The 24,231-nt window shown below is 36.6% G+C and overlaps 1 protein-coding gene across 11 annotated transcripts in view; it reads right to left on the bottom strand.

Annotated features, from left to right (window-relative positions):
- Lcorl (ligand dependent nuclear receptor corepressor like) overlaps positions 1 to 24,231 on the bottom strand; it is a 131,558-nt gene that overhangs the window by 5,845 nt on the left and 101,482 nt on the right. For 9 of the 11 annotated variants that reach the window (XM_032916198.1, XM_032916191.1, XM_032916193.1 and 6 more), the window contains one exon: positions 14,248 to 19,547. The exons of 1 other annotated variant lie outside the window; for it this stretch is intronic. In XM_032916198.1, the coding sequence (XP_032772089.1) occupies positions 14,750 to 19,547 (4,798 nt within the window). In that variant the 3' untranslated portion in view covers positions 14,248 to 14,749. Of the gene's footprint in view, positions 1 to 14,247; positions 19,548 to 24,231 lie in introns of those variants that run through there. One more of the 11 variants, XM_032916192.1, reaches the window with a different exon arrangement.

Here is a 24,231-nt window from a genome sequence, read left to right as displayed (position 1 = left end):
AGTGAACTCACCTATACTGGCTAGTTTTGTGTATCAACTTGACACAAGCTGGAGTTATAGAGGAGCCTCCCTTGAGGAAATGCCTTTATGAGATCCAGCTGTAAGGTATTTTCTCAATTAGTGATCAAGGGGGGTGGGGGGCTAGCCCATTGTGAGTGGCGCCATCCCTGGACTGGTAGTCTTGGGTTCTAGAAGAAAGCAAGCTGACCAAGCCAGTAACATCCTTCCATGGCTTCTGCATCAGCTCCTGCTTCCTGCCCAGTTTGAGTTCTAGTACTGACTTCCTTTGGTGATGAACAGCAATGTGAATGTGTAAGCTGAATAAATTTTTTCCACCCCAGCTTGCTTTTTGTCATGTTTGTGCAGGAATAGAAACCCTGACTAAGACATCACCCAAGAGCAGCTTCCCAATAAACCTTCATTTAATATAATCTAATCTGACTTGAATTGACTCATTTCACTGGCAGAGAAATAACTATCGTATAGTGCTGAACACAGAAGTTGAGTCCCCAGGTGGTGGCCCAGGTCTTTTCTGGCCACATGGGAACTGCTTCTCTCCCCCTGTCCTCTGCTAGAAACATTTCTTCTGGACTCCATGAGTACCAACTACAGCTACTGCCTATCTGGGTCCAGGACACTCTGGCTGAGTTGAAATCATGCTAGTTAGTCCCCTCCAAAACAAGACTTTGTTTTGGGTGAATTTTTGATACACAGATGTTGGTTCTGAGGTTACAATCCCCATTTGATCCCGCTGATGGGACACTGTTTCCACCCACAGTCTAGGGATCTCTGGCAAAACCTAGGAGATTGGGTATGACTGGATATAAAAAACAAAAAAAATCATCAATCCCTACACATAACTGAGGACCTATGGACAGTTGATGGCTTCTGAGGGAAGTTTAAGAGGTGTAGCTCCTGATAGATGAACTGTGCTTTCCAGTAGATGTCCCCAAACCCATGGACTTGGTTTGTTAAAGAGGCTCTAGAAACACAAAATTTGTGGGTTTAAAATAATACTAGCTTGAGGTTCTGCATGACTTAGAATGTTCTTGTATTCTGTTCCCATCTGCTTTCTTGGGACTTAATAGTAATCCTAATATTGTTTCTCTTAAGGCAAACTGAATGGACTCATAGCTAAATTTCTTTATCTGTACCTAAATTCACCCTTTTGTCCTCCCTATAACCAAATCACCAGTGTGACTGCTGTCAAGTGGTTTGTTGGCAGTGGTGATAACAACTGATATATACCCACCTACTGAGAGGGGGTGAAAGTCTCATGGACCAGAGAGATAAGCCAGCTAAGTGAGGTAGTGAGGGTAGCAAAACCAACATCAAAACATTGGCTCTGTCCAACCAGACTCATGAGTAGAGTTGCTTGGGGTTGAGTGTTAGTAAGGGGGGAAGGGGTGTCAGTGCTCTTGAGTATTTCATAAGATAATTTGCTAATCTGATCCTCATCATAATGGTTTGAGTCAGTACAGTTTTAACCTTGAACAAGAATTACCGTAACTAAAGTTCCTCCTTAATCCTTTAGACCTAGGTGCCATAAATGAATAATCCTGTACTTGGTATTACAATCTCATGTGTTCAGTAAATAAACCTGTCTGGCTTCCACTATTCCATGAAAATAGTACTTCTTACTCAAGCCACTCCTGATAATCACACTGATGAGTCCCGTCTTTCAGTCTCATCTTTTTTTCACCATTCAATACTGTTGGTCCCTGCTATGTCTCCACCTCAGCCTTTGGAAAGTAATTAAGATAAATCAGAGTTGTACAGAGTAGATTATTATCCTCTGAGGAAGAAATACCAGTCTTTGCAATGTAAGAACACAGTAAGAAGGCTGCTATTCTGTAATCCAGGACACAGTCACTAGAAATCAAATCCTGCTGGTACTTGTGGTTCCCAGCAGAAATCAAATGACTAAGGCAGTAAATTGTAGTATTTGTGTCAATCCGAGCAGACTAAGCTAACCTAACTTCTTTCCTCAAACAGGCCTTTAAGAGCAGACACATTTTGTTGCCTTTCCCACTGCAAGCCACTTTATTTGGAAAATAAAGGGTGGGATTCTCAAAGGGGAGTTCTTTGTTTGCTTCTCACTATGCAAGTTCTTCAAGATTCTTACCCATTCTGATGTGTTCATAAGTGCTATCTCAACCCCAGTGTCCCAAAAGATTTTCCTCTCTCTTAACCCAAAGTTGTCCCCTAAGAAATTCATTCTAGAGTTCAGCATCTTCAACACAGCTTATCCCTGCTTCATGGCTCTATTTTTACTCTTCCATTGAATACAAATATGAGAGTAGAGATTCTTGCTGCTTTGTTCACCATTTCTTTCCAGCAGCAAGCACATAAACACTGGACAAATGCTTGCTGAAAGAATAAATCTGGTATATCTGCTTTGGCCACAATAAAGTAACAAGAACCAGATTTGCCTTCTTGCTTTGAAACAGTTTAAACCAAAAGTTAAAATATACAGGGCAGGGCAGGATAACTGGTTCCTGAATGAAGACAAAGCTCTACAATTGGCTTGACACCTGTCAGATTTCCAGGCTGCAGGATTAGGAGAGGAACCCAGGAAGCACTAGATATAGTTGAGAGTACAGGAGACAGTTGAGAGCTGCTGATAGAAATTTTTGGGGAGCAGGAATATTTACTAGTGTATACCCCAGAACTACAACAGGGTTTAGACACATGGTGATGTGGAGAGCAGGGCACGAATCTTTCCCAAGGCTGTGACAATTGTAAAACCATTCATGACTGGATATTAAGAGTCTTCACATGAGTGTTAAGATAGAAAACTTTCTATCATAGCATTTGGGAGCCACATAATTCTTTATTGTGAAGGGTCAGTCTATCCACTCTAAGATGTTTAGAAACACCTCTGGTCTCCACCTGCCTGATGCCCATAGCACCCTCTAAATGGGACAAAAATTGTCATTTGTGGAGCAAAATCATCCCTTATTGAGTATCACTGTTGTAGACTAATGGTTACTCTGGTTTTTCTGAGTAATGCTTACAGATAACTTGAAAGGATCAAAGCATTTCTCAGTAAGAGTACAAAACACGTATAGTATCATGAAAAACCCAGTACAAAACCTAAAACTCACAATGCCTCACATTTTATACAAGTTACTAGTCATAAAAACAGGAAAATGATTCCTAACAACACAGATTCACACTACAGGAACAGATAATACAAATTACAAAATTAGCACAAAAGGATGATAATACAGATATTGAAAGTATAAGTTCTGTAAGTTCAAGTGGAGAAAACAGCAGGAAATGCTGAACACAAATAGCAAGTCTGAACTGGAAGTGATGGGCATAACTGTAGGGGGTGGTTCTGATACTAAGGTCCTATTCCTATTGGCTCTTGATTGAACAATAAAGATGCCAGGGGCCAACTGCAGGGAGGAAGGAAAGAGGTGGGACTTCCACGTTCCCCACAGGCAGGCTGAGAAGCAGGAAGAGGATGGAGGATTTGACCATGCTTTGGAGGGAGAAAAGGTGACCAGACATGTGAGCTCTCAGGTGGAACAGACATAGCCTGCTTCCCCAGGCAGGAGATTAGAAATGCAACTAAGTTGAGGGCAGTTTTGGGTTGTTGAACAAGAAGAAGGTAACCAGAATACTAAGCTAAGGGAAGATTAAGAGGTGCTAAGAGTATTGGGAAGGGTGTGTTAGCCACGGGAGAGTAGAAGCGTCCAGCAATTGAGCCAACAAGGCAGGTTGAAAGTAAGTGTGTGTGTGTGTGTGTGTGTGTGTGTGTGTGTGTGTGTGTGTGTGTGTGTGTTTCCCATCTGCAGACCCAAAATTCTCTGAGCTGGTAGTGTGGTCTGCTTGAAGTTTAAAGCAGGGTATTAGAACTACATGCAACACATAATCAATGAAGTGTGAAACATTCTGGGTGGTTATTGACAACTAAGAACTGTCAATGACAGAGAAAAATACATGAATAATACTATCCACAGTGGAAGAGAGAAAATAGAGAGGCAACTATTGAGATTAGTATCTGACATGGGCAGAATACATATGACACACATCACAGAAGTAAAGACAGATACTTATTGAAGAAACAATAGTTATACTAAACTCTCACACATTCAAGGTGCTTCACAAATACTAGGAGGAAATAGGGCATAATGCTAAGAATATTCATGATTAAACTGCTAATATAGGGGAAATTAACATGTAGGAGATAAAATTAACCAGAGCCAGAGATGTAACTTCAGGAGCAGCAAGGTAAAAGACTAAAATCAACCAAATTTGAAATCCATGTTAATGAGAAAAATAATTTGAAGTGTTTGGGTTCAAACCCTGGGCCTTATACATGCTCAGCAAGTGCTCCACTACTGAGCAATATCCCCAGCGCTTGTTTTATTAAAGGTCCAAGTAGCTCAGGATGGCCTTGAACAAGTCCTTATACAGCCCAGGATGCCTTCAAACCCACGATCCTGCTGCCTCCCATGTATGTTGGAATGCTATCTCCCTGCCCAGCTCACAAGCTACTCTCTGAAAAGGAATGTCTCATAAAAAGAAAAAGGTGAGAGAAAATAACCCACAGCAGAACTGCACTACTGAAGACTCAAGAAAAGATTCAAGAAGAATGATATTAGGTGGCAATCTTGGTTAAAAGAAAAAAAAAAAAACAAAGAAAAAAAGCACAAAAACAAAATTTCATAAGAAAAATTTTCTTTTAAATGTGCTTGGAAGATGACTATGCATTTCATACTGGATGTGGCTTGTTTGTCTCCCCCAGGGTTCAAGTCTTTAGAAGTGCCATGGTACTGAGGTAGTAGAATTCCCATTGTGTTTCCCAGTGGAAGAACCCTATCCTCAGAAGGGATTCATGTAGTTTTCACAAGGCCCGCCTGTCCCTGTCATAGGTAATAATTTCACTTGCCTCTGATTTTGGGGCCCTCTAAACAGTTGGGGCTTGACAGTTTTCAGTCAAGACTAGATAAACTTCTGTTCTTTATAAAGTGTCCGCCTCAGGTATTTTGTTATTGCGACAGAAAATGCAACATTACATTGTTTAAAGAAAAAGATTAGGAATAGTGGAATTAGTATTCTAGAACTAGTATTTTATAATTTATATGTTGATAGATGTAAAATACATGACAGCAACAGCACAAAGACTTGGGGAAGGAAGTGGAAATGTAATAAAATTTATTATTTATGAAATGGTATAATATTTAAATGATAGATATAAACTATAAATCTAATAGCTCCATTTTAAGTTTTATTTGTGGCCCTGGTGATGCAATCTAGGATGTTACCCATGTACTCTATGATATATCCCCAGCCCTCTTTTAAACTTTTCAAGAAAGATCATCACTGGTTTATCCAGGAGGGCCTCAAATTTGGGATCCTTTTGCCTCTGCCTCCCAAATATTTGGTCTTACCAGCTTGTGTTAACAGGCCCACTCTTTTAAAAAGAGTGAATTAAGAGACTAAACAGACTATTAAAATATATGGACCCTAAGAGAAAAATATTAGGCTAAAAAGGAAGCAAATGTGTCAGCTGATTTAAATTGAATCATATTAATAACATGAAATATAAGTGGATTAATAAAAGGCAGATATAATCAAATTGGGAGGAAAAGACTAAGCTTCAACCATATGCTGTTTAAGAGAAACCCATGTAAATATAAAGTCATGATTGTAAAAAATAAAATTACAGAAAAGATATATCATACAAATAGTGAAAAGTGAGCCAGAATGATCATTACAAAATAAAATAGAGTCTACAGTACAGGGCTTTTAGGGATCATGTTCATTCTACAATTTTTAAAAAACCAATTTAACAAAGCAGTTAGATTCTAATTATGTATGCACCCAATATAGTGCTATATAATACATGACGTGAGACTTGAAAGAATATACAGAAAATCCAACAATCTGTGTTGCAGACTGACACCTCTTGGGAACAGACAGGACTGAAATTCAGTGAGAGAAAATTGAAACAGCAGGGTCATTTACCAACTTGGTTCACTGGCATTGACAGGGCCCTCAACAGATGCAGCCTCCACACTGAAGGTCCAGGAGATGGCCCCATGGGTAGTTGATGACCTGAGTATGATTCCATGTTGGAAGGAGAGAACTGACTTTCACAAGTTCTCTTCTGATCTTCATATGTACAATATGTACACATGACCACCAATCTACACACATGAGTAAGTAAACCAATAAAATGTAATAAATAAAGATTCTGGAGTATAAACTAAACCTGTTAATTAAGAAAGACTGGATCTATGTAGATTATTCTTAAAAGCTACAAACAAATCAGAAATCACTAAGGTTTCAATAAAGGTCTCAATTATTTGTAAACAACAACAAAGTTTGAAATGATCCATAGGGTAGATTAAAAAATTGAAAGGATAATATCACAAGAAGGATAGGATAGGATGCAGGCAAAAGGACACATGAGTTGTGAAGAGGATATATAAAGCTAATTGTTTTTCTGGTTTCAAGTCTGTAATGTATTTTTTCTTCATGTATTGTGGTAGATAATTGCAAAAGAAATGTAATTGGTAGTGAAAGTGTAACAGCCCCAAGTAAGGCAAGCTTCATGGCTTCCGAATGGCTCCTCTTGACTGTGAAGTTCATTGAAATGTTGAATTTGGGGATGGGAAGATGCTTGTGTGGCACTCTGATCTAGTTGTCTGATCTTTTTACTTGTGAATTCATTGCAATAAAATAATTTTTATAAAATTACAAATTAGCTTGAATTAATGAAAACAAAAATATACCAGCAAAATTTGAATATACTTCAAGTACTTAGAGGAGAGAATGTTTCTATGCTAACATGAGTAAAGAATTAATCTTTCCACCTCTTTAATACTACCCTCTAGGTCGATGGTTTTCAAAGTGAGGTCCTCAGATCAATGGCATAAGCAACACTTGCTGCACTCCATACATTCTGAATCCAACTTTGTGGAAGATAGCCAATGATCTCTAGATAAGCACTTCTGTTGACTGTAATGCATACTAAAGACTGTGACCCACTCATCTATGGTAAAAACATTTCTGCTGGGCTATCATAAGGCTCTATGCTTCCACTCTTGTCCTATATGACCTGTTCTCACAATGTAATCAGAGATCTTTTTAGGATATCATTTAGTTATCCTAATCATACGCAATCTAAATCTGTGTACAATGGCAAGTCACCTACTCGCCATTCATGGCGCATCGAGGACCCTTTATTTATTCTTCAGATCCAACCATATCCAATATCATGATTTTTTCCTCTTTCTCTTGACTAGAAACACACTGGCCTTTGTAACCTAGAAGATCTATTTCCCCCATCCACTTCTTGGAAAATCATTCCACTCCCACTAGTTACCTGTTGCTTAGTCTAATTAGTACCTATTGTATCCTTGAAGTTAAGTAATGGACATTTTCTGGACCAGACATAGATTCTTTGTATAATAACTTCTCATAGCACCACACAATAATTGAGACCTTATGAGTTCTAAATACCTGCTTGATGTCTGCTTCATTTAGTGAATGTAAAAACAAAAGTAGAAACTGCATTTGGTTTCACCACCTGTTGTTTCCCATGCATTTGTTATACTGGCTAACATACAGAAGACAAACTTGTTCTTGAGACTGGATCTTGAGTTTACTATGCAGCCCAGCCTGGCCTGAAACTTGGGCTCATCAGTTTTCCAAGGTCCAATATGTTCTACATCCTTATAGCCAAGAAACAATATAAACAATCAACTTCCCAGTGTTGCCCAGAACTAGGAAGAGGAAGAAGCCAATGTTTGGCAGAAAATTAAACTAATATAAACAAAAAAAAATGGAGGGGGCAAAATAATCATTTGGACACCTACCATGTTTTGGGTTTTTTTGGTGTGTGTATGTATGCGTGTGTGTAAAGCATCGATAGGCAACTGCATCAGGTTTAGTGTTGTGATTCCAGGATGCTCAGAAAATTTAAGGGAAAGAACCAGAAAGTAGGAGAGCTGGACAAAGAGTTCTGAGTTCTTTGTCTTTACTCTTATTACTCTTAGATCAGAGTAGAAAGACAAGCTACTGAGCACACTGCAAGGGAGCACCAGAACCCACCCCCCACCCACTCCCCCTTGAATTTCGGTTTCCTTGCTTCCTTTCTTCCTTCCTCACCCCACTCCCCTCTTTCCTCTCTTTGAAAGGTGTGTGTGTATGTATGTATGTATGTATGTATGTATGTATTTATTTATTTATTTATTTATTTATTTATTTATTTATTTTTTCGGAGCTGGGGACCGAACCCAGGACCTTGCGCTTCCTAGGCAAGCGCTCTACCACTGAGCTAAATCCCCAACTATTTTATTTATTTATTTATTTATTTATTTATTTATTTAATTTATTTATTTATTTGGTATGGGTGTTTGCCTGAATGTATGTCTGTGTACCACATGAATGCAGTGCCAGCAGAGGGCAGAAGAGCCTGTCACATCTCCTGGGAATGAGTTAGAGCTGGCTGTGTGCTTTCATGTGTGTGCTGGGAACTGCGGATGCTATGGAAGAGCAGCCAAAGCATTTTACTGTGGAGTCATGTCTACAGTCCAAGTACTGAATTCTCAAGTGAAGAAACAAATATGGAGTGGGTTCGATGGCCATGTTTTGGATGACAGTCACTCCATGGGCAGGATTTCAACTTAGTCTGTGTAATACAGCATCTCTGTCTCAAGAAAGTTAAGTTAAAACAAACACACACACACACACACACACACACACACACACACACACAAAGGCAGAGATTACTTAATGCATGAGTGAAGCAACAAGATCATATGGGGCAGATGTGAGCAATGAAATTGGCTTCGAACAAATGTCAGCAACTGGCCGTCAAAGAGGAGGACGACCTTTGACTTACCTCAGCTAGAAAAACAGCACTAACAATCTGAAGGAGAGAATACAGATGCATAGAATGGAAAACCTGGTGTCCGTGGCACCCCAGCACCATGCAGCTGGATGAGGACACTGCTCTTGTGACACAACCACAGAGCCAAAGCAACTATTGGGAGATGTTGCAGAATTGGGAATGAACAAAAATCATTTTGATCTAGCTACAACCTATCAAAAATGCAGTAGTAAAGTCACCTGAGCTAACATCTAAACAGCAAAACCAGGTACCAGAATGTGATTATCTTGCTCTTAATGGTTTTTATCACAGTATTCCTCTACTGTGGCATGTTACAAAGCCCTTGTCGTTTGGACTTTTTTTATTTTATGCAGAACAGGGTTAAATACAGCACATAACTTATCTTTACAGCCACATTCTTTTCACAAAACTCTGTAAAGGAGTGCTTTCAAGTATGGATAGAAAAAATGCCAGAAAAGGTTTAGGAGATGCACTCTAACATGCTGAGAAGGACTGTGCCGGGGGACAAAGGGAAACGATCCACTGCAGTCATATTAGTGAAGTACCTTGCACATAAGAGTGTCATCGCAGCTGATGCACCTTGGAATCCACCTTGGGAAGCTTGGGAAAAGACTGAGCCACACAGGAACACTTCTCCACCAAAATTAAAGCTAGGATAATCCCCTCTGAACCTAAGAGTTTTTCCATAAGTGACAATTATGATGGTGAATAATATAAACTATAATAATGTCTAATATTACCCTGTAATGAGGTACCTCAGCCCCACAAATCTGATAGAACCTCTTGTGTTCAATCATCAATGTGAATGAATGTTCTAAAGGGATGAGAGAGGATGGGTTACAGTTGCAGTCCTGGTCTTAGGTAGCTCAAGGGGTTTATATCATTTAAAAATCACACAGAAGTGATAAATTTTTGTAAAGAGCAGCATTTAGAACACAGGATACATGAAAAATTTAAGTCACTTTTTCAGGACAGAAGACAAAATAGAAGCTGACAAATTGATTACTTTAAAAGTTATGTGACAATCCAAATGCTTCAATATTTATAGAAGAAAATTAACATTTTTAGGATGAGTTAAATGAGTCTACAGTATTTTCAAGTCCATAGTTCCTCACATATATCCAAAGTTAGTGTATATACACCCAGATATTTACCAGTTAGGAAGAGGCGTATTTGCTCTGGACTTGAGAAACATGGACATTAACAAATGTCTGTATTAGTATTTTTTGGTAATTACAGACTATTTGGGCCAATATTACCTAAAAATCCTCAGCACCTGGCCCTTCACACACACCATTTTAAAGCTGGGCTGTATCTCAGTGGTAGTGTGCCTATCATGTGCTTGGCTCAGTGTTCAAGCTCTAGCACTACATGCTAGAGCACATAGCAGCATATGCACATGTAAATTACATCCAATCAAATGCTCATTTCCTTATCGAACCCTCACATCTACTTTATACTTTTAGAAGTGAGTAGCAGCAACTCAGTTTGATCATATGGTTCCTTACAGTCCACAGAACGTTGTTCACACTGGACTGATCCCTTCTGCCTTCTCACTTACACACACGATGAACCCACGTACACTCTGGCAGCTGAGATAAAACACACTACTATTCAGTTCTATATATCCAGAGACAGCTATTCAAACCTCCTGCTTCCTAATCCTACTACACTTTTAGAGTCCATCATCTGTGAATATGTATGTGCTATGTATATGTTGTGTAGTATGTGCACGTGGATGTGGGTGAGTGCTTATGCTTGTGCACATGCATGTGCCAGTAGAGATCAACACTGGGCACCTTTCTCTAACAGTTTCCCACCTTATTTTCTGAGACGTTGTCTCTCACTGAAACTGGAACTCACAGTCTGGCTAGTCCAGGAGTTCAATGAGCTCCAGGCATTCACCCTTCTCTGCCTTCTTAATGCTGTACGTATAGATGTGTGCATCTGTGGCCAGATCTAACATGGAGTCTGGGGATCTAAATCCATGTCTTCGTGCTTCCATAACAGATGCTTTTCTGAGTAAGCATTCCCTAGACCCAGATTACCTCTTGATTCATAAAACATGAACTTGAATATTTCAAGATAACCCCATGGACTACTAACTTGTATTCCAACATATTATTTCCCCACTTTAAGAGAAATAGGAACTTCTGGTCCAGAACAAGTTCTAACCACTCCATTCTAAGCTGCCCAGATCCATACTCAATAACCAGTCCCTGGGCTTCCCTCTCATTCCATACCTTCAGTCTTCTTACTACTCACTAGCTTTGACATTGAGACATTTTTATAGCTCACTTTTAGTAGATGGCACCTGCCTTCCTACATCCTGACCACTCACACAGCAGCTTCTGTTTTTCTTCCTCCCCCACCCCCCTTCTTTCTCGGCACTTTTTTTCACTTCCTCTTTGACCACTTAGCATCTGGCATTGAGATTGGCTTTTACCACTACTCCTCCACACAGGTGTTTCCTCCTTCACCATGATGATGACCTCTTGCTGCATTTAACAGAACTACCTCAATGCTCATCATGACTGACTTAAGTACACTGCTTGCTTAAGACATTTTCCTCCAATCTCTGCCTGCTTCTCATCCTTTGACTACTTTCATCAGTCTCGTTTTGTGCATACCTATTTTTTTTACAGCCTGGAGTGACTCTGGGAGTCTAGGATCCTGCAATCTTACATTGAGGAATCTCTCCTACTCCAGTGACTTTTCTCACTTGCCAAATCTGTCTTAGTTCAAGCCTCATCTCTGTACAGGATTCGCATTACCTACCTGCTTCTTTAACATCTTTTTTAGGTATCCCACTAACTTCATCTAAACCCTTAAAGCTAAAAACCAAATGCCTTGAAATGTTCTTGATGTTCAAGGCAAAGTTCTGGCTGTTTCCCTTCATTCCTCTATTCTGACACTGACTTTCACAGAGACTGAAGTGACAACCATGGACCTTGTATGGGTCTGAGCTAGATCCTCTGTACATGTTATGGTTCTATAGCTTCCTGTTCCCGTGGGATAGGAGTGGGGGCTGTCTTTGACTCTCTTGCCTGAGCTTGGGACCTTTTTCCTCCTACTGGGTTCCCTTGTCCATCCAGCCTTGAGATGAGGGTTGGTGCCTAGTCTTTACATTGTAACTTGTTATGCCATGTTTGGCTGATGTCTCTGGGAGGCCTGCACTTGTTTTTTTTCTTTTTGAAGGGAAGTGAGGAGTGGATCTTTGAAATAGAGGAGGTGGGAGGAGAATGGGAGGAGTCAGGGGAGGGGAAACTGCAGTTGAGATGTATTACATCAGAAGAAAAAAAAGATGTGATTTTATTTCATAGACTTCTTGTGAGGGCTTAAACTCCCCCCTCCATTACTTGATGTTGCTTCAGCATTTGAACAATGGCTCCCCAGTGATTCTGTCTTCTGAGATTATATTCCTCCGACTGACCACTGCAGAGTCTCTTTTGTACCTTAGCCCTGACAAATTACTCAATGTTCCAAATGAGCCAGCTTTACCGTCTACATTTTCTGCACGGAATTTGTTCTGCTTGAACCCCTCCCACCACTTGTTAGCTTCTAGTATTTGAGATTCTTACAATTCTCACTATATAAGCAAGAATCCTGGATAAATCTGCAATCCCATGTCCCTCCTTCATGTTCCTTCAGGTAACTTCTTCCTGGTCACATTACTCAGCCTTCAGTAAGTATTTACTTCTCTATGCTTCCTAATGGCAAAATCTGTGACATTAATCACTGTTTCCTTTGAACATGAAGTATCCTGCTTACAATATATAATGACTTTATATTAATGTGTACATTAGATCTTCCACACTAAGAAGATACTGTAGTCTTCAAAAGGAGAAATACACTTGCCTTTCTTCCCACTTCTACATTTAACACAGAGTACAGCAAATGCAGTGAAATCTTATGTATTAAATCACATTTGGACAGTTAATATGTACAAAGGCAAGACATTCATGATAGAAACAATTATTTTCCACCAATAGAAATATTCTAAAATTTATAATATACACTGTCCTCAGAATTTGTCTAGAAAAGTCCTGTAGTTAACAGTCTTATGTTTTCAGTCACTAATTATTTATGAAAAACAAAACACATATAAAACTAATGATGAATTTTAGTGTTACTTCCAAAAAGGCAAAAAGAAGCATGGACTACCAAAAAATAATGAGAGAAAAAAAAACACAACAACACTGTAAGAAACATTTAAAAATCACATAAACATAACAAATATTGTTATAAATATAACTGTAAAAATAATAATCTCGTTGACTTAATAATGTTAAAAATAAAGAAGGAAAGTTATCAGTAAAGATGAATAAACTTCAAGCAGAACAGCAAACAGCAGTAGCAAATTTTAAAATGGAAAAGGTGAAAAACAATTCTTTATATGTCACTAATTTTTAAAAATAGCCACAAAGGATTTTTAAATTAATTTGCAAAAGTAATATTTAAATATATTTCATCTTCCTATTTTAGGAATCTTACATTTGACAGGGTAAAGAATAATATTAAAGAAAGATTGTGTTTGATTGTTAGGAAAATACAATGGGTAAGAAGCTTCAAGGATAAAATACAGTTCTGTTGTAAAATGAATTAATGCAAATTACTTTTGAAAAATCTGTAACAGCATGAGATGAAAATGAAACAGAAATAAAATGAAACTATATTTTATTCTTCGTGAAACTTGTATACATATTTTAGGTGAATTATAAGCTTAAAAATTTGCTATTAGGTATTTTCCTGACAAAGCATGTTACATTATTATTTTTAGCCTTCTTCAGGGTCACAAATAAGTTATTCTTCATAGTTTCCATTTACCTTTTGTAATAGAGATTATACTCTGACCTCATTTAGTCATTTCATGCCAGATATTTGAAATTTTAATCATTATATGTTACACAGTACTGGGTTATATATATATTTAATTGAACTGGGGGTGGGGATAAACATAAAGCCTATATAAAACTTTTCAACCTAATTGCCGTGTTTAATATTTTAATGAGACATGATGTTATTGACTCTAGTAAGACACTAATACTTGTGAAAATGAACATAAGCCATAAAATATTCTTCTCTGTAAATATATAACTTGGTATTCTTTCATGGTGAAGACAGAATCTGTCGTTTCCTGTCTAATATCCCATACTGTTCAGTACCTACCAAATAAGCAGATGGAAAATGGCTATCCAGGCAAGCACTATGCTCTTATTACCACTATGGCAAGGTCAATAATCTCGCTGGGGTACCGACGTTCATTCCTGATTGCATTCTCAATTTGAAATGACCCTAACAGTGACTTTATTTACATAAAGGAATTCTCTATCTGCACAAGTGAGCTCTATTCATAGAAGCCCACTTAATTGCTGATCATTGAAAAAAATTTAGTATACCACCTTCTAAATAAGCAGTCTTGCAGTATGTTTTCAAAACAGTATCAAATAGAGTAACAGTTTAGTGAGGATTTACACCTTAGGATTACAATGTTACAGTCTCTAAATGAGACAGCCACAGCTGTTTTCTGTATATTCTCATAGTTTGTATTTTGGAAGAGAATAAGCAAGTATTAGCCTGCAGTAGTGAATTTTTAGTTAGCTGTTCAGTCACCTACCAAATACACTCATGGCCTATTTTCACAATGCTCTTCATGTCTCTTCTAAATGTATTTGCTTGTGTTTGAATGTCAGAAACTTAGCAGTTAAGTGCACTCACTACATTTAGCAGCACCTAATTTCATGAGTTTCATACTAGGTGCCAAGAAATGAAGTTGCTCAAATATTTTAGAAATAAATTAGAACCAAATTAGCTGTTCCTTTTCTACCTACTAGCTTACGTTTTACTCAAGGCACCTACAATGAAACTTTAAAATTAAGGGGAGAAAAACTTACCCACTTGGGATTTTGTACAATAGTTTGCCATTTGTCCACTGTTGCAAGACTGCCGTTTATGTCTTTTTGCTGACATTTCTGTGGTCTTCCATGGTGGTCTTTTTCTTTTGTTTAATTTGCTAAGAGCCTCAGAATTATCAGAATTCTTGTCAAAGTTAACATGCTTACTTAACTGACTACTGTTGAGTTCATCAGTCAACCTACCACTTGCAGGACTATTTGCTTTGGGATTTTCTCTTTCTTCATTTTGCTTTTTTAAGGAACTTTGCCTTGCGGAATGGGATCTTAAACTAAAACGCTTTGATTCTTCTGGTTGTGCCTGATTACCTCCACTGTCAACAGATTCAGGAGAATAAATTATTGTATTTAGTTTAAAAGTATTTCTGTGTTCAAGACAGTTGATTTTCCTCAAAAATATTCTACAGTCTTTTAAAGTTTTTGACCTCCAATTATGAGAAGATACACTTTCTAGTGTTTGTTCCTTTTCAGCGTCAACCTGTCCACACCCTGTTCCATTCTCCTTTGCTTCTGACTTAAATTTACTCTCTAAACTAGCATGTGTTCTGAAGTCACGTACTGCTACCCTCTTTTTAGCAAAGGTGACTCTGGGTTCCGGGGACGAGGCCCACTGGTTACCTACTGTGCTTTTCTCACTGAGTGATGTCTCTGCATTTGTCTGCCCCTCTGTGTTAGTCCAAGATTGATTCTGGCAGAACAATCTTAAGTTCCTTCTTTTTGAGTTCCAATCAACTGTTCTGTGGCTATACGGCCTTTCCTCTCGTCTCCACCTTTCACAGTGCAAACTCTTAAACTCTGTCCTTTTCAACCTCGCTAATGTTAAATTACTTTTCACATTTAAGAGTGGTGAGCCAACCATTTTATGTAGTATATGAAATTTCCCAGCTGGTTTTGAAGGAGAAGAGACTGCAAATTTTTTAAAGTGCTTCCTGAAGGGGCTGGTATTAAATCCACAGCATTTCACCCCTAACTTAATGCCCTTGGTGCTTATCACTTCCAAAGGGTTTCGAGCATTTGCTTTTCTAACTAGTGAAAGGGACTGTGTTTCTGTTGTTTGCATAAACCAGGTACAAAGTTCATTCAAATTATACTTTTTCTGAAAAAGCATTTTTACGGGTGAAACTTCAAGTTCTAGAAGACAAGTTTCCAAGGGGCTTGCTGCTTTGAAATGATCACCTTTAGAGTATTCTGTTTTATGAACAAAATTTTGAGCTTCATCTCTACTCACCTGTACCCATGCATTTGTTATTTGTTCAAATCTATTGTTTAATTCCTCTAACAAGGAATCATTTGAAGCAGATGTAGCCCACCACCTTAGTAAAGGGTTGGATGAAATCACAGGGTCCAAGGATACATCAGAAACAGGCATTAATTTTTTATCTTCCAAATACTTTTTTGCTTTCTTTGAACATCTAGATCCTGGGATACCTTTGGAAGCTAGTCTAAAACTTGACTGCCTGTATTTTTTCTTTGGATTTTTGCATTTATGCAAATGGAGTTTACATGATTTATGGCGAAGGGTATTTTTGTAAGTAAGTGAGCCAGAAGATGCAAATGAATGTAAGAAATGCAAAGAAGGTTTTCTAGCCTTAATTGAATGCTTCAGAGGTATAGAAGTAACAGTACTATTTGATTCATTCTTAACTATGTCAACATTGGTGTGCTTGATATTATCCACATTACTGCATTGTTGGTCAGGCTTTTCTTCTAGGCAAGTTTTCTCTAACACTATCTCCTGATCTAATGGAGGTAAGCAACTGCTAACACATACTTCTCTTTCCTGAGGTGAAATCCTATTAACAGTCACAGATATACCAGAAATTTTCACTTTTGCAGGTCTACCAGGCTTCCTAACAATTGACAAAGGCTTTTGATTTGGTCGAATAATGTTCTTGCAAGTCTGAGTTATCATAGACTTGCTCTTGATTGGTCTAACATATTCAAAGTCAGAATCAAAAACCCCACTTTGAGTTGTCAATCTTGACCCAGCACTCAGACTTTCACCATAGCCAATCTCATGAGCTTTAGTATTTCTGAGAAGACTAGAGTTAACTGAAAAGTCAGCGCCATCACTGTTCAGTGAGATGTTGTTGATTTTCATGCTTCCTTCAGAAACACATCTCTTGGTTCTTCTTGACCTTCCATAAACAACAGTGACAATAATACTCTTTCTGCAAACATCTTCTTTGACTTCTGATATGAGAGATTGTGGGTTTTCCTTTCTAGGGCTAGAAGACTTGGTTTGGCAAACATTGACATCTGTTTGACCAGCTTTAGGTTTTGGTGGTCTTCCAATTGGCCGTTTAATCTGCTTCACAACTTGTGGACCAATTTTTTTAGGTCTACCTGGCTTTCTTTTACATGGTAAGTCAACAGCACCATTTGACTTTCCCTTAGGGTCTTCTTGTGGCTTATCATTGTTTAAACTATCAGTCAACTCTGCAGATGATGGTGTAGCCTCAGGTATACAGTTAAATTGGTTCAATTCACTTTGAAGGTTAGTAGCATGATGATTAGAACTATAATCTTCAAAGCTAGTGTTTGGTATGTCTTCATTTACTTCTCTTTTTCTTCCAATCATCTGATGGGTTTTATGTTTGTGAGAATCAAAATCAGCATTTGACTGTGATGTGCTGACTGAAGTTAAAGTGTATTTGACTCCTTCACTGCTTTTAATCTCAGATAAAAACATGAGTTTGATAGGACTAGAATAGTTAGAAACAGAATTTTCAATACCTTCACATTTTGTTGGCAAACTTTCAACACTGGTTGTCGAGCTACCTCTCTCTAAAATGGGTGACGTTTTCGGATTATCGAATGTTTTGTTCAAATCCATTACAGACATACCATGACTTCTTTTATTGCTAGATGCCAATGCAGATTTTGATAAACCCTGATTTTTACAAGCCATTCCACTTAAAGTCAAATCTCTCCCAGCATTTTGGTCTTTATCACCTGTTTCAATCAATTTCTTGGAAGCTTTACATCCTTCAGATAGGTCTTGACTAGTCCAAGACCTTTGAGCCATATTTATTGTGTCTTCTAAACGCTCCACAACAACTTGCAAATTAGAATTCATCGCAATTTTATTTAAGTCTATAGTTTGAAAACTTTCAGTTGGATCTCTGACTGGATCTTTTCTGTGTGCAGAGTCTGATACTCTTTTGCTCTCGAGGAATTTTTTGGAAACAGAATCGTTTGTTACATATATAGAATACCATCCTGGAGGCACAATATTTCGTTTAGTTCTGCTCAATAGAGAAGCATCAGTTCTCGAAAGTGTTGGAGTACTTTCTAATTTTGTATTTTCCCCATTATTCTGTACAGTAAGTTTCTCAGCTGTAGACCTCTCCTGTGATTTTCTTTGGCTCATTTTCTCAAATGAAGTTGCTTTAAAGTTTTCTGAAAATTGATTAGGAGCCAAATTAGTTTCTAAACTCCCAAGAGGTACCTGAAGTGATGGTGTAAACAATGTTTCGGCATGATTTTCATTTTGAAAGCTTTTAGAGTTTTTTAAAGGTTCCTGACAAGGCTGGAATTCTTTGTTCACTGAAAGCATCTTATCATTGTATGATAATTTTCTTGAATTTCTTTCACTGTACCTTTTTCTCAGAAAGTTTTCATCAAAACTGGCAAGTTCTCTTTTTATCTGTAAAGATTGCCTTCTGATCACAGGTGAATCAGGAGAGTTGTGCATTGCAAATAACGTTTGTTGACGTTTTCGAAACCTTGTCTGAATAATCTTATTTTCTACCTTTTTATCATGTTGACTTAGCAATTCCATAAAACTATAATCATTGGCTGTTGCACTGTGCAAAAGAGATGTTATTAAATCTCCCAATTTAAAATCATTGTCTGAGTCACAATCAGTACTAGATAATTTTATGAGGTTTGATATATCTGTGGTTTCTATTGACTTTAATTTTTCATTAATACGGTCCATTAAGTCTTGAAAAATTACAGCTGTTTCACCCTTTTCATGATTTGTAGTATAACTACTGCTGGTACCCAAGAGCACAGAATCAGAGTTACTAGACTTCTTAGTTTTATGTATTTTGCTGTCGTGGCCACATTTATGAATGTTTATCTCTGCTGGTGTAAGAGATGGAGGCTGGTTAATGCTTGACTCAAGTTTGTTATTTTCTAAGGCTGAAAGCTCTGAGACGATGTCTTTCCATTTTTCAAATCCTCCAGTCTCCACAGGTGATAATGGTGGTGGTGAGGGACTTCGAGATCTACAGGATTCTTGAAGAGTAGCTGAAAGATCACAAATTTCCCCTGACAAAAGAGGACTATGACAGGTTGATTTTGTAGAGTGAATCTTTGCTAACTGTCCACAAGAGCACCTGTGTGGATGAGAACTGTTTTCAACTCCTCTGTTCATTACTGTCTTAATATTTTCAACAGTTACAGTTTGACAAGACAAACAATGTAATTCTTTAATACAGACTGGCAGAGGCACTAGACCAGGGCTTTGTCTCTCATTGTGTAAACACCCTCTTTCTGCCAGTCTATATTCACAGCTACAGAACAGACCATGAAAACCATCCTCCAATAGGGGCTTTTGAGATTCTGAAGACATAGCACATGATGAATTACAACAGCAAAGAGAAGCAGCATTCTGCTCTTGGACTAGAAATTTCAACATAGCCAAAACTTGTTGATGGTGATGTATGCACAAAGATTCCAAAACTTTGCTTAATGCTGATTTTCCTTTTTCCATTTTAGTAGCTTCCTCTGATTTTGCATCAACAGTTGAACTAAAAATAAAAATCAAACAAAAAAAATGAATTACAGCAAAAATACCATAAGGAGTTATAATTCTTGACAGCGTCTGAATGATGTATTTTGATATTGCTGGACTCCTGACCCCTATAGGCGGACTGCAAGGACATCTTGGTTATTTTTTAGCAGAAACAGAATGAAGCACTGGTAAATAATTTCCTATGACAAAGTACAGGAGTCAAAGCAAAGTCTTTCACAATACAAAAGTGGATGATGTCATATTATTACTATTACATCAACACATTGACAATATTAACAATTCTGGAAATGTTAATAACCTTTAATAAAAAATGCTTCAGAAGGAATAAAAGTTTTTGTAAAGTAGGACAGTTTGCCATATTTTGTATGATCAGTCCTTGTTAATTCAAATAAGGAAAATAAGGAGTGAAAACTTATTTTTATTTAAAATACTTTGCTATGTAGTAAAAAGGAAATTTAATGTTAAAAGAATAGTTTGCGTAATCATGAAGAAAGTTATCAAAATTTAGGTTTCATATATATAAGAGAGTATCTTTTTCTGAGATTAAGCTGAAGGCATTTTAACCTAGTAAGAATACAAAAGAAAAAGGAAGCTATTTAAAAATTAAACTACTTTTTACTGGTTTAAAAAACTATAGAAAAAAGCACAGGAAAACTAAAGGTATTACTTACCTAAATACTAAATTTCAAGTGCTGGAAAATGCCCCACCACAGAAACTAATACACATCTAGCTTTATCTAAGACCCATGTTTGCTAATCAACAATATAGAAGCTCATATTTTTTTATTCAACACCAGGAGTAAGAAGAATAAAATATATTAAAGGAATTCTGTTTCAGAAAAGTATCCATTTTAATGAAACATCACCAAACTCTGTAGTGGGAATAGCCCTCCTCTCCTAAATCCATGTTCTGTCATTTGTTCCTAGTTGGTAAAAATGTTATTTAGGATTGTAATTGGGATATGCTGCTTACAAAACTGATCCAAGAGAAGAATGTACTTTTAAAAAATAAGGGTTAGTATGTTCACGGTATTAAAAATTAAAGGATTTTCTTTTAAAATAAGTAGTGGTATCAGTATTTTTATATTGTTCCCTGACATTGGAATCTTCAGATCTACATAATAATTTATTAAGTTGTACACAATTAATTATGTTATCTGAGTAATAAAAATACCAAAGCATGTTCTGAGCACGTGATCAAAACTTCACAGAGAAATATAACTATCAATTTAACAAATGTTTTAGTAAGACTAACACACAGTTTGACATAAAGGATCACACAAAGCAAAAATACACCAAAATAAATAAAACTCTTAAGTTCAGTGCTGTAACTAAACAAAAGATATAACTGCAGTCTCTTAGGTAAATATTTTTTAAAATTAATTTTGTAATGGTAGAGCATAAAATGGTATAAATAACTCAAAATTCAATGTCAAAAGTTGTTTTAAAAATGTAGAGCAAAGGCAAATATTAGATAATTATTTTCAGCAACTCAAATTTATGACTTCCGATAAACAAACAAAAGCCACCCACCCTAAGGAGTATACTTCAGACAGTTTCTGAAGCAATGTTATGGCCTGTTAAGCATATTTATAACTAGTAATAAATGGGAGAGCTTACAAGGTTTTGGAATGTTATACTATATTACAAAGATTAGTATCCCGTCTTTGCAGTTCCTCTAATGCTCAAAGGCATTTTTCTGTTAATGAAATGATTTGTACAGAAGTAGTGAGGACCTGGAGAATGTGCTTATTATTAGCATGTCCAAAGCCCAGAGCCCATACAAAAATGAGTAGGCCCTGTCAAAATGATAAAAGGTAGCACGGGTTTAGTAATATAGCATGTTATTTCACTTTGATTAATCTAATAAAATTATTAAAACCACTGACTTCTATCTACCTAGTCTGACATTCTAAGGAAAGCTTTGTTTTTGTTTTTTGTTTTTTTGTTTTTTTTTTTTTGGTTCTTTTTTTTCGGAGCTGGGGACCGAACCCAGGGCCTTGTGCTTCCTAGGCAAGCGCTCTCCCACTGAGCTAAATCCCCAACCCGAAACCTTTGTTTTAAAACAAGAGTTTTCTTATTGAATCTGCTAGTTTTAATACTGGAAATTAAAAAAAATTTCAGTGGTCGCTGATACTAACCCAATAATCCGAACAACAGATCGATTTATCAGACTTTCAGGTATCAGATTCTACCTTACATAGCATGGAGGGCAACTTAATTAAATACAAAATTTTAAAATATACTCTTTTCTTCAAGGTTCCCCCTCCTTCATTTTTTCCATCTTAGAAAAACATATGTGTGAATCTCCAATTCACAATTAATTCTCAAGTAATTATATGAAGATACTAAAAGTAAACTTTTGAGACAGTCTCACAATGTAGTTTTGGGTGCCTGGAATTCACTATGTAGACTAAGCTGGCCTAGAACTGAGATCCATCCACCTACCTCTACCTCCTAAATGCTGAGCTTAAAGGCCACCTTAATCTAATTGGCTGTCATGCTTTTTCTTTAGATTAATTATAATTCTTCCTGTTTACTTATAAGCCCAAACATCTCGTTTTTGTTTCTATGCCTCCTTTTTGTTAGAAATTTATTGCTGAATATTTTATTGGAAAAGTCAAATTCTAATACTATTTAAACAAAACAAAACAAAAACAAAACAAAACAAAACCCAAAAAAACAAAAAAGATTTTTTATAATTAATCAAAGAATTCAAGATAGTCAAGTTTTACTTTACTTTTCTTTTACTGAATGAGTAAATTAACCACACACTGACAGTGTTGTAAATTTAAGTGCAAAAGCATTGAAGTGCTTTACTACAAATTACAACCTAGAAACACGTTAACTGAACAATTAAAATTCATACAATCAGATTTAGATATATAACAACACAAAGTAGGAACAAAATTACAGTACATGTACAACACAAGACAGATACGTGAATTCATTAGAAAATATTGTAATAAATAATTCATGAATTATAGTGCAATTGATTTATGCATAAATATAACTAATTGCCTAACAATCAGTTTATATTAACAAAATCTGTCAAAATCAAGGCAGCCACAGAGTTTTACTAAATTACTGCGACAATGGAAATACTGCAATTAAAAAAAAAACCCACAAGTATCTGCACTGTAAACAACTAAAAAAGAAATCAGTTTCACTAAGTCAGTATACAGTTCAATATAAAATTGTCATCAGCTACCAGAAATGGTTTAAACAACTTTACTGAGCAGTAGTTTTCTAAAAACAGAGGCACTGTTTTTTTCTTTTCCTTCTTTTTTTATTTTAAATATAAAATACTTGAGGAACATTCAAATAAGTAGAAAGCATATAAGGGTTGCTTTCATATTTATTAAAGGTCAGCTGAAACTGGATTTTTCAGAAACTGTCAATTAAGTAGTAACTGGTAACTAAATTTATAAAGGATTCTGAAAGTTCAACATAAAGCACATTTTAATAGAACCAGTGGGGAGAGGGGAACCCATAAACTTCCCTGCCTTTCCTAGTTTGTATAATTAAAAAGTCAACTCAGTAATACAAACGTTATGTTTCTTTTAAAAGTTATGGGTTGATCATTACCTATAAACTATCAAAAAATATTTTAATTTACTATTTGACCAAAAATAAATAATAAGTACTAAAATGCTGCAAATTAACTATGATATTACCTATAAAACTACTGATCACTGTGAAGTCAATAGCAAAATGATCCCTGATTTATGAATCCTGTAAAGTTTTTGGTCAGGTCATCTTTTAAATGATATAAAAGTGTTCTGTAAGTTTCCCTTTACTATAAACTTCTCAATCAATTTATCAATGTAAATATAGTGTGAGGAATAAAAAAGCTCAATACAATATAAATATTATGTAATGCATTCGAGCTCCCAAAGTTTCGCAAGTAAAATTCTGTATAAAGAGGTCAAGAAAATTGTTTTTGAAGCATTTACTTTTTAACTTTGTTTTTCAATGGGAGGAGGGGGAAATATAATAAATAATCCATGTTCTGGTCCTCACAAAATATGGCTTAATTCTTTAAAAAGAAAGATGACCCTGACAAATGCTGTCTTGTAATCTATTAAGTATATTTTCTTGGGGGAAGAAAAAGATCAAGAGGATTCATACCCTAGTATGCAGGTAATGTTAAAACAGCTGAAAATGTTCAGTACAGATCTCAGAGACCAAGTGATTACCTGGTCATACATTTTCTCATTCTTCAGTTTCTTTAAATACATGCAAGCAATTTTAAAGTTTAGTAGCTGAGCAATCACATATTCATGTGATTATTAAACACACACAAACACAAGTGTAGCAACACAAGTATTTGACAAGGTGCACTTATATTTAAATTCAGCTGTAAGAATTCCTTTTGGGTTTATAAAAAGTGGCTTAGGAACATGACCAGAACCTGAATTCTAATAGAGAAAAGGGGTTTAGGGGAGGCTTCTCATCTATAAAGCAAATCTCCTTTCTTTACATGGAGGTACATGCTTTATTACATTTTACTACCAAAACTGCATACTTCATAAACCCACATGAATACTCTGACCCATATTTTTAAAACTGTTTTATAAAAATTACTGGTTTCATATGAGTCTAGTAAAAGTTAAAATGCACTGCCCAGCTTCTAAATATCCAAGTAGTAAAGAGTTTACATTACTGAAAGTTCAAAA

The sequence above is a fragment of the Rattus rattus genome, chromosome 11 (genome assembly GCF_011064425.1).
Source record: "Rattus rattus isolate New Zealand chromosome 11, Rrattus_CSIRO_v1, whole genome shotgun sequence".
NCBI lineage: Eukaryota > Metazoa > Chordata > Mammalia > Rodentia > Muridae > Rattus > Rattus rattus.
This window is presented reverse-complemented; position numbering and strand designations above follow the sequence as displayed.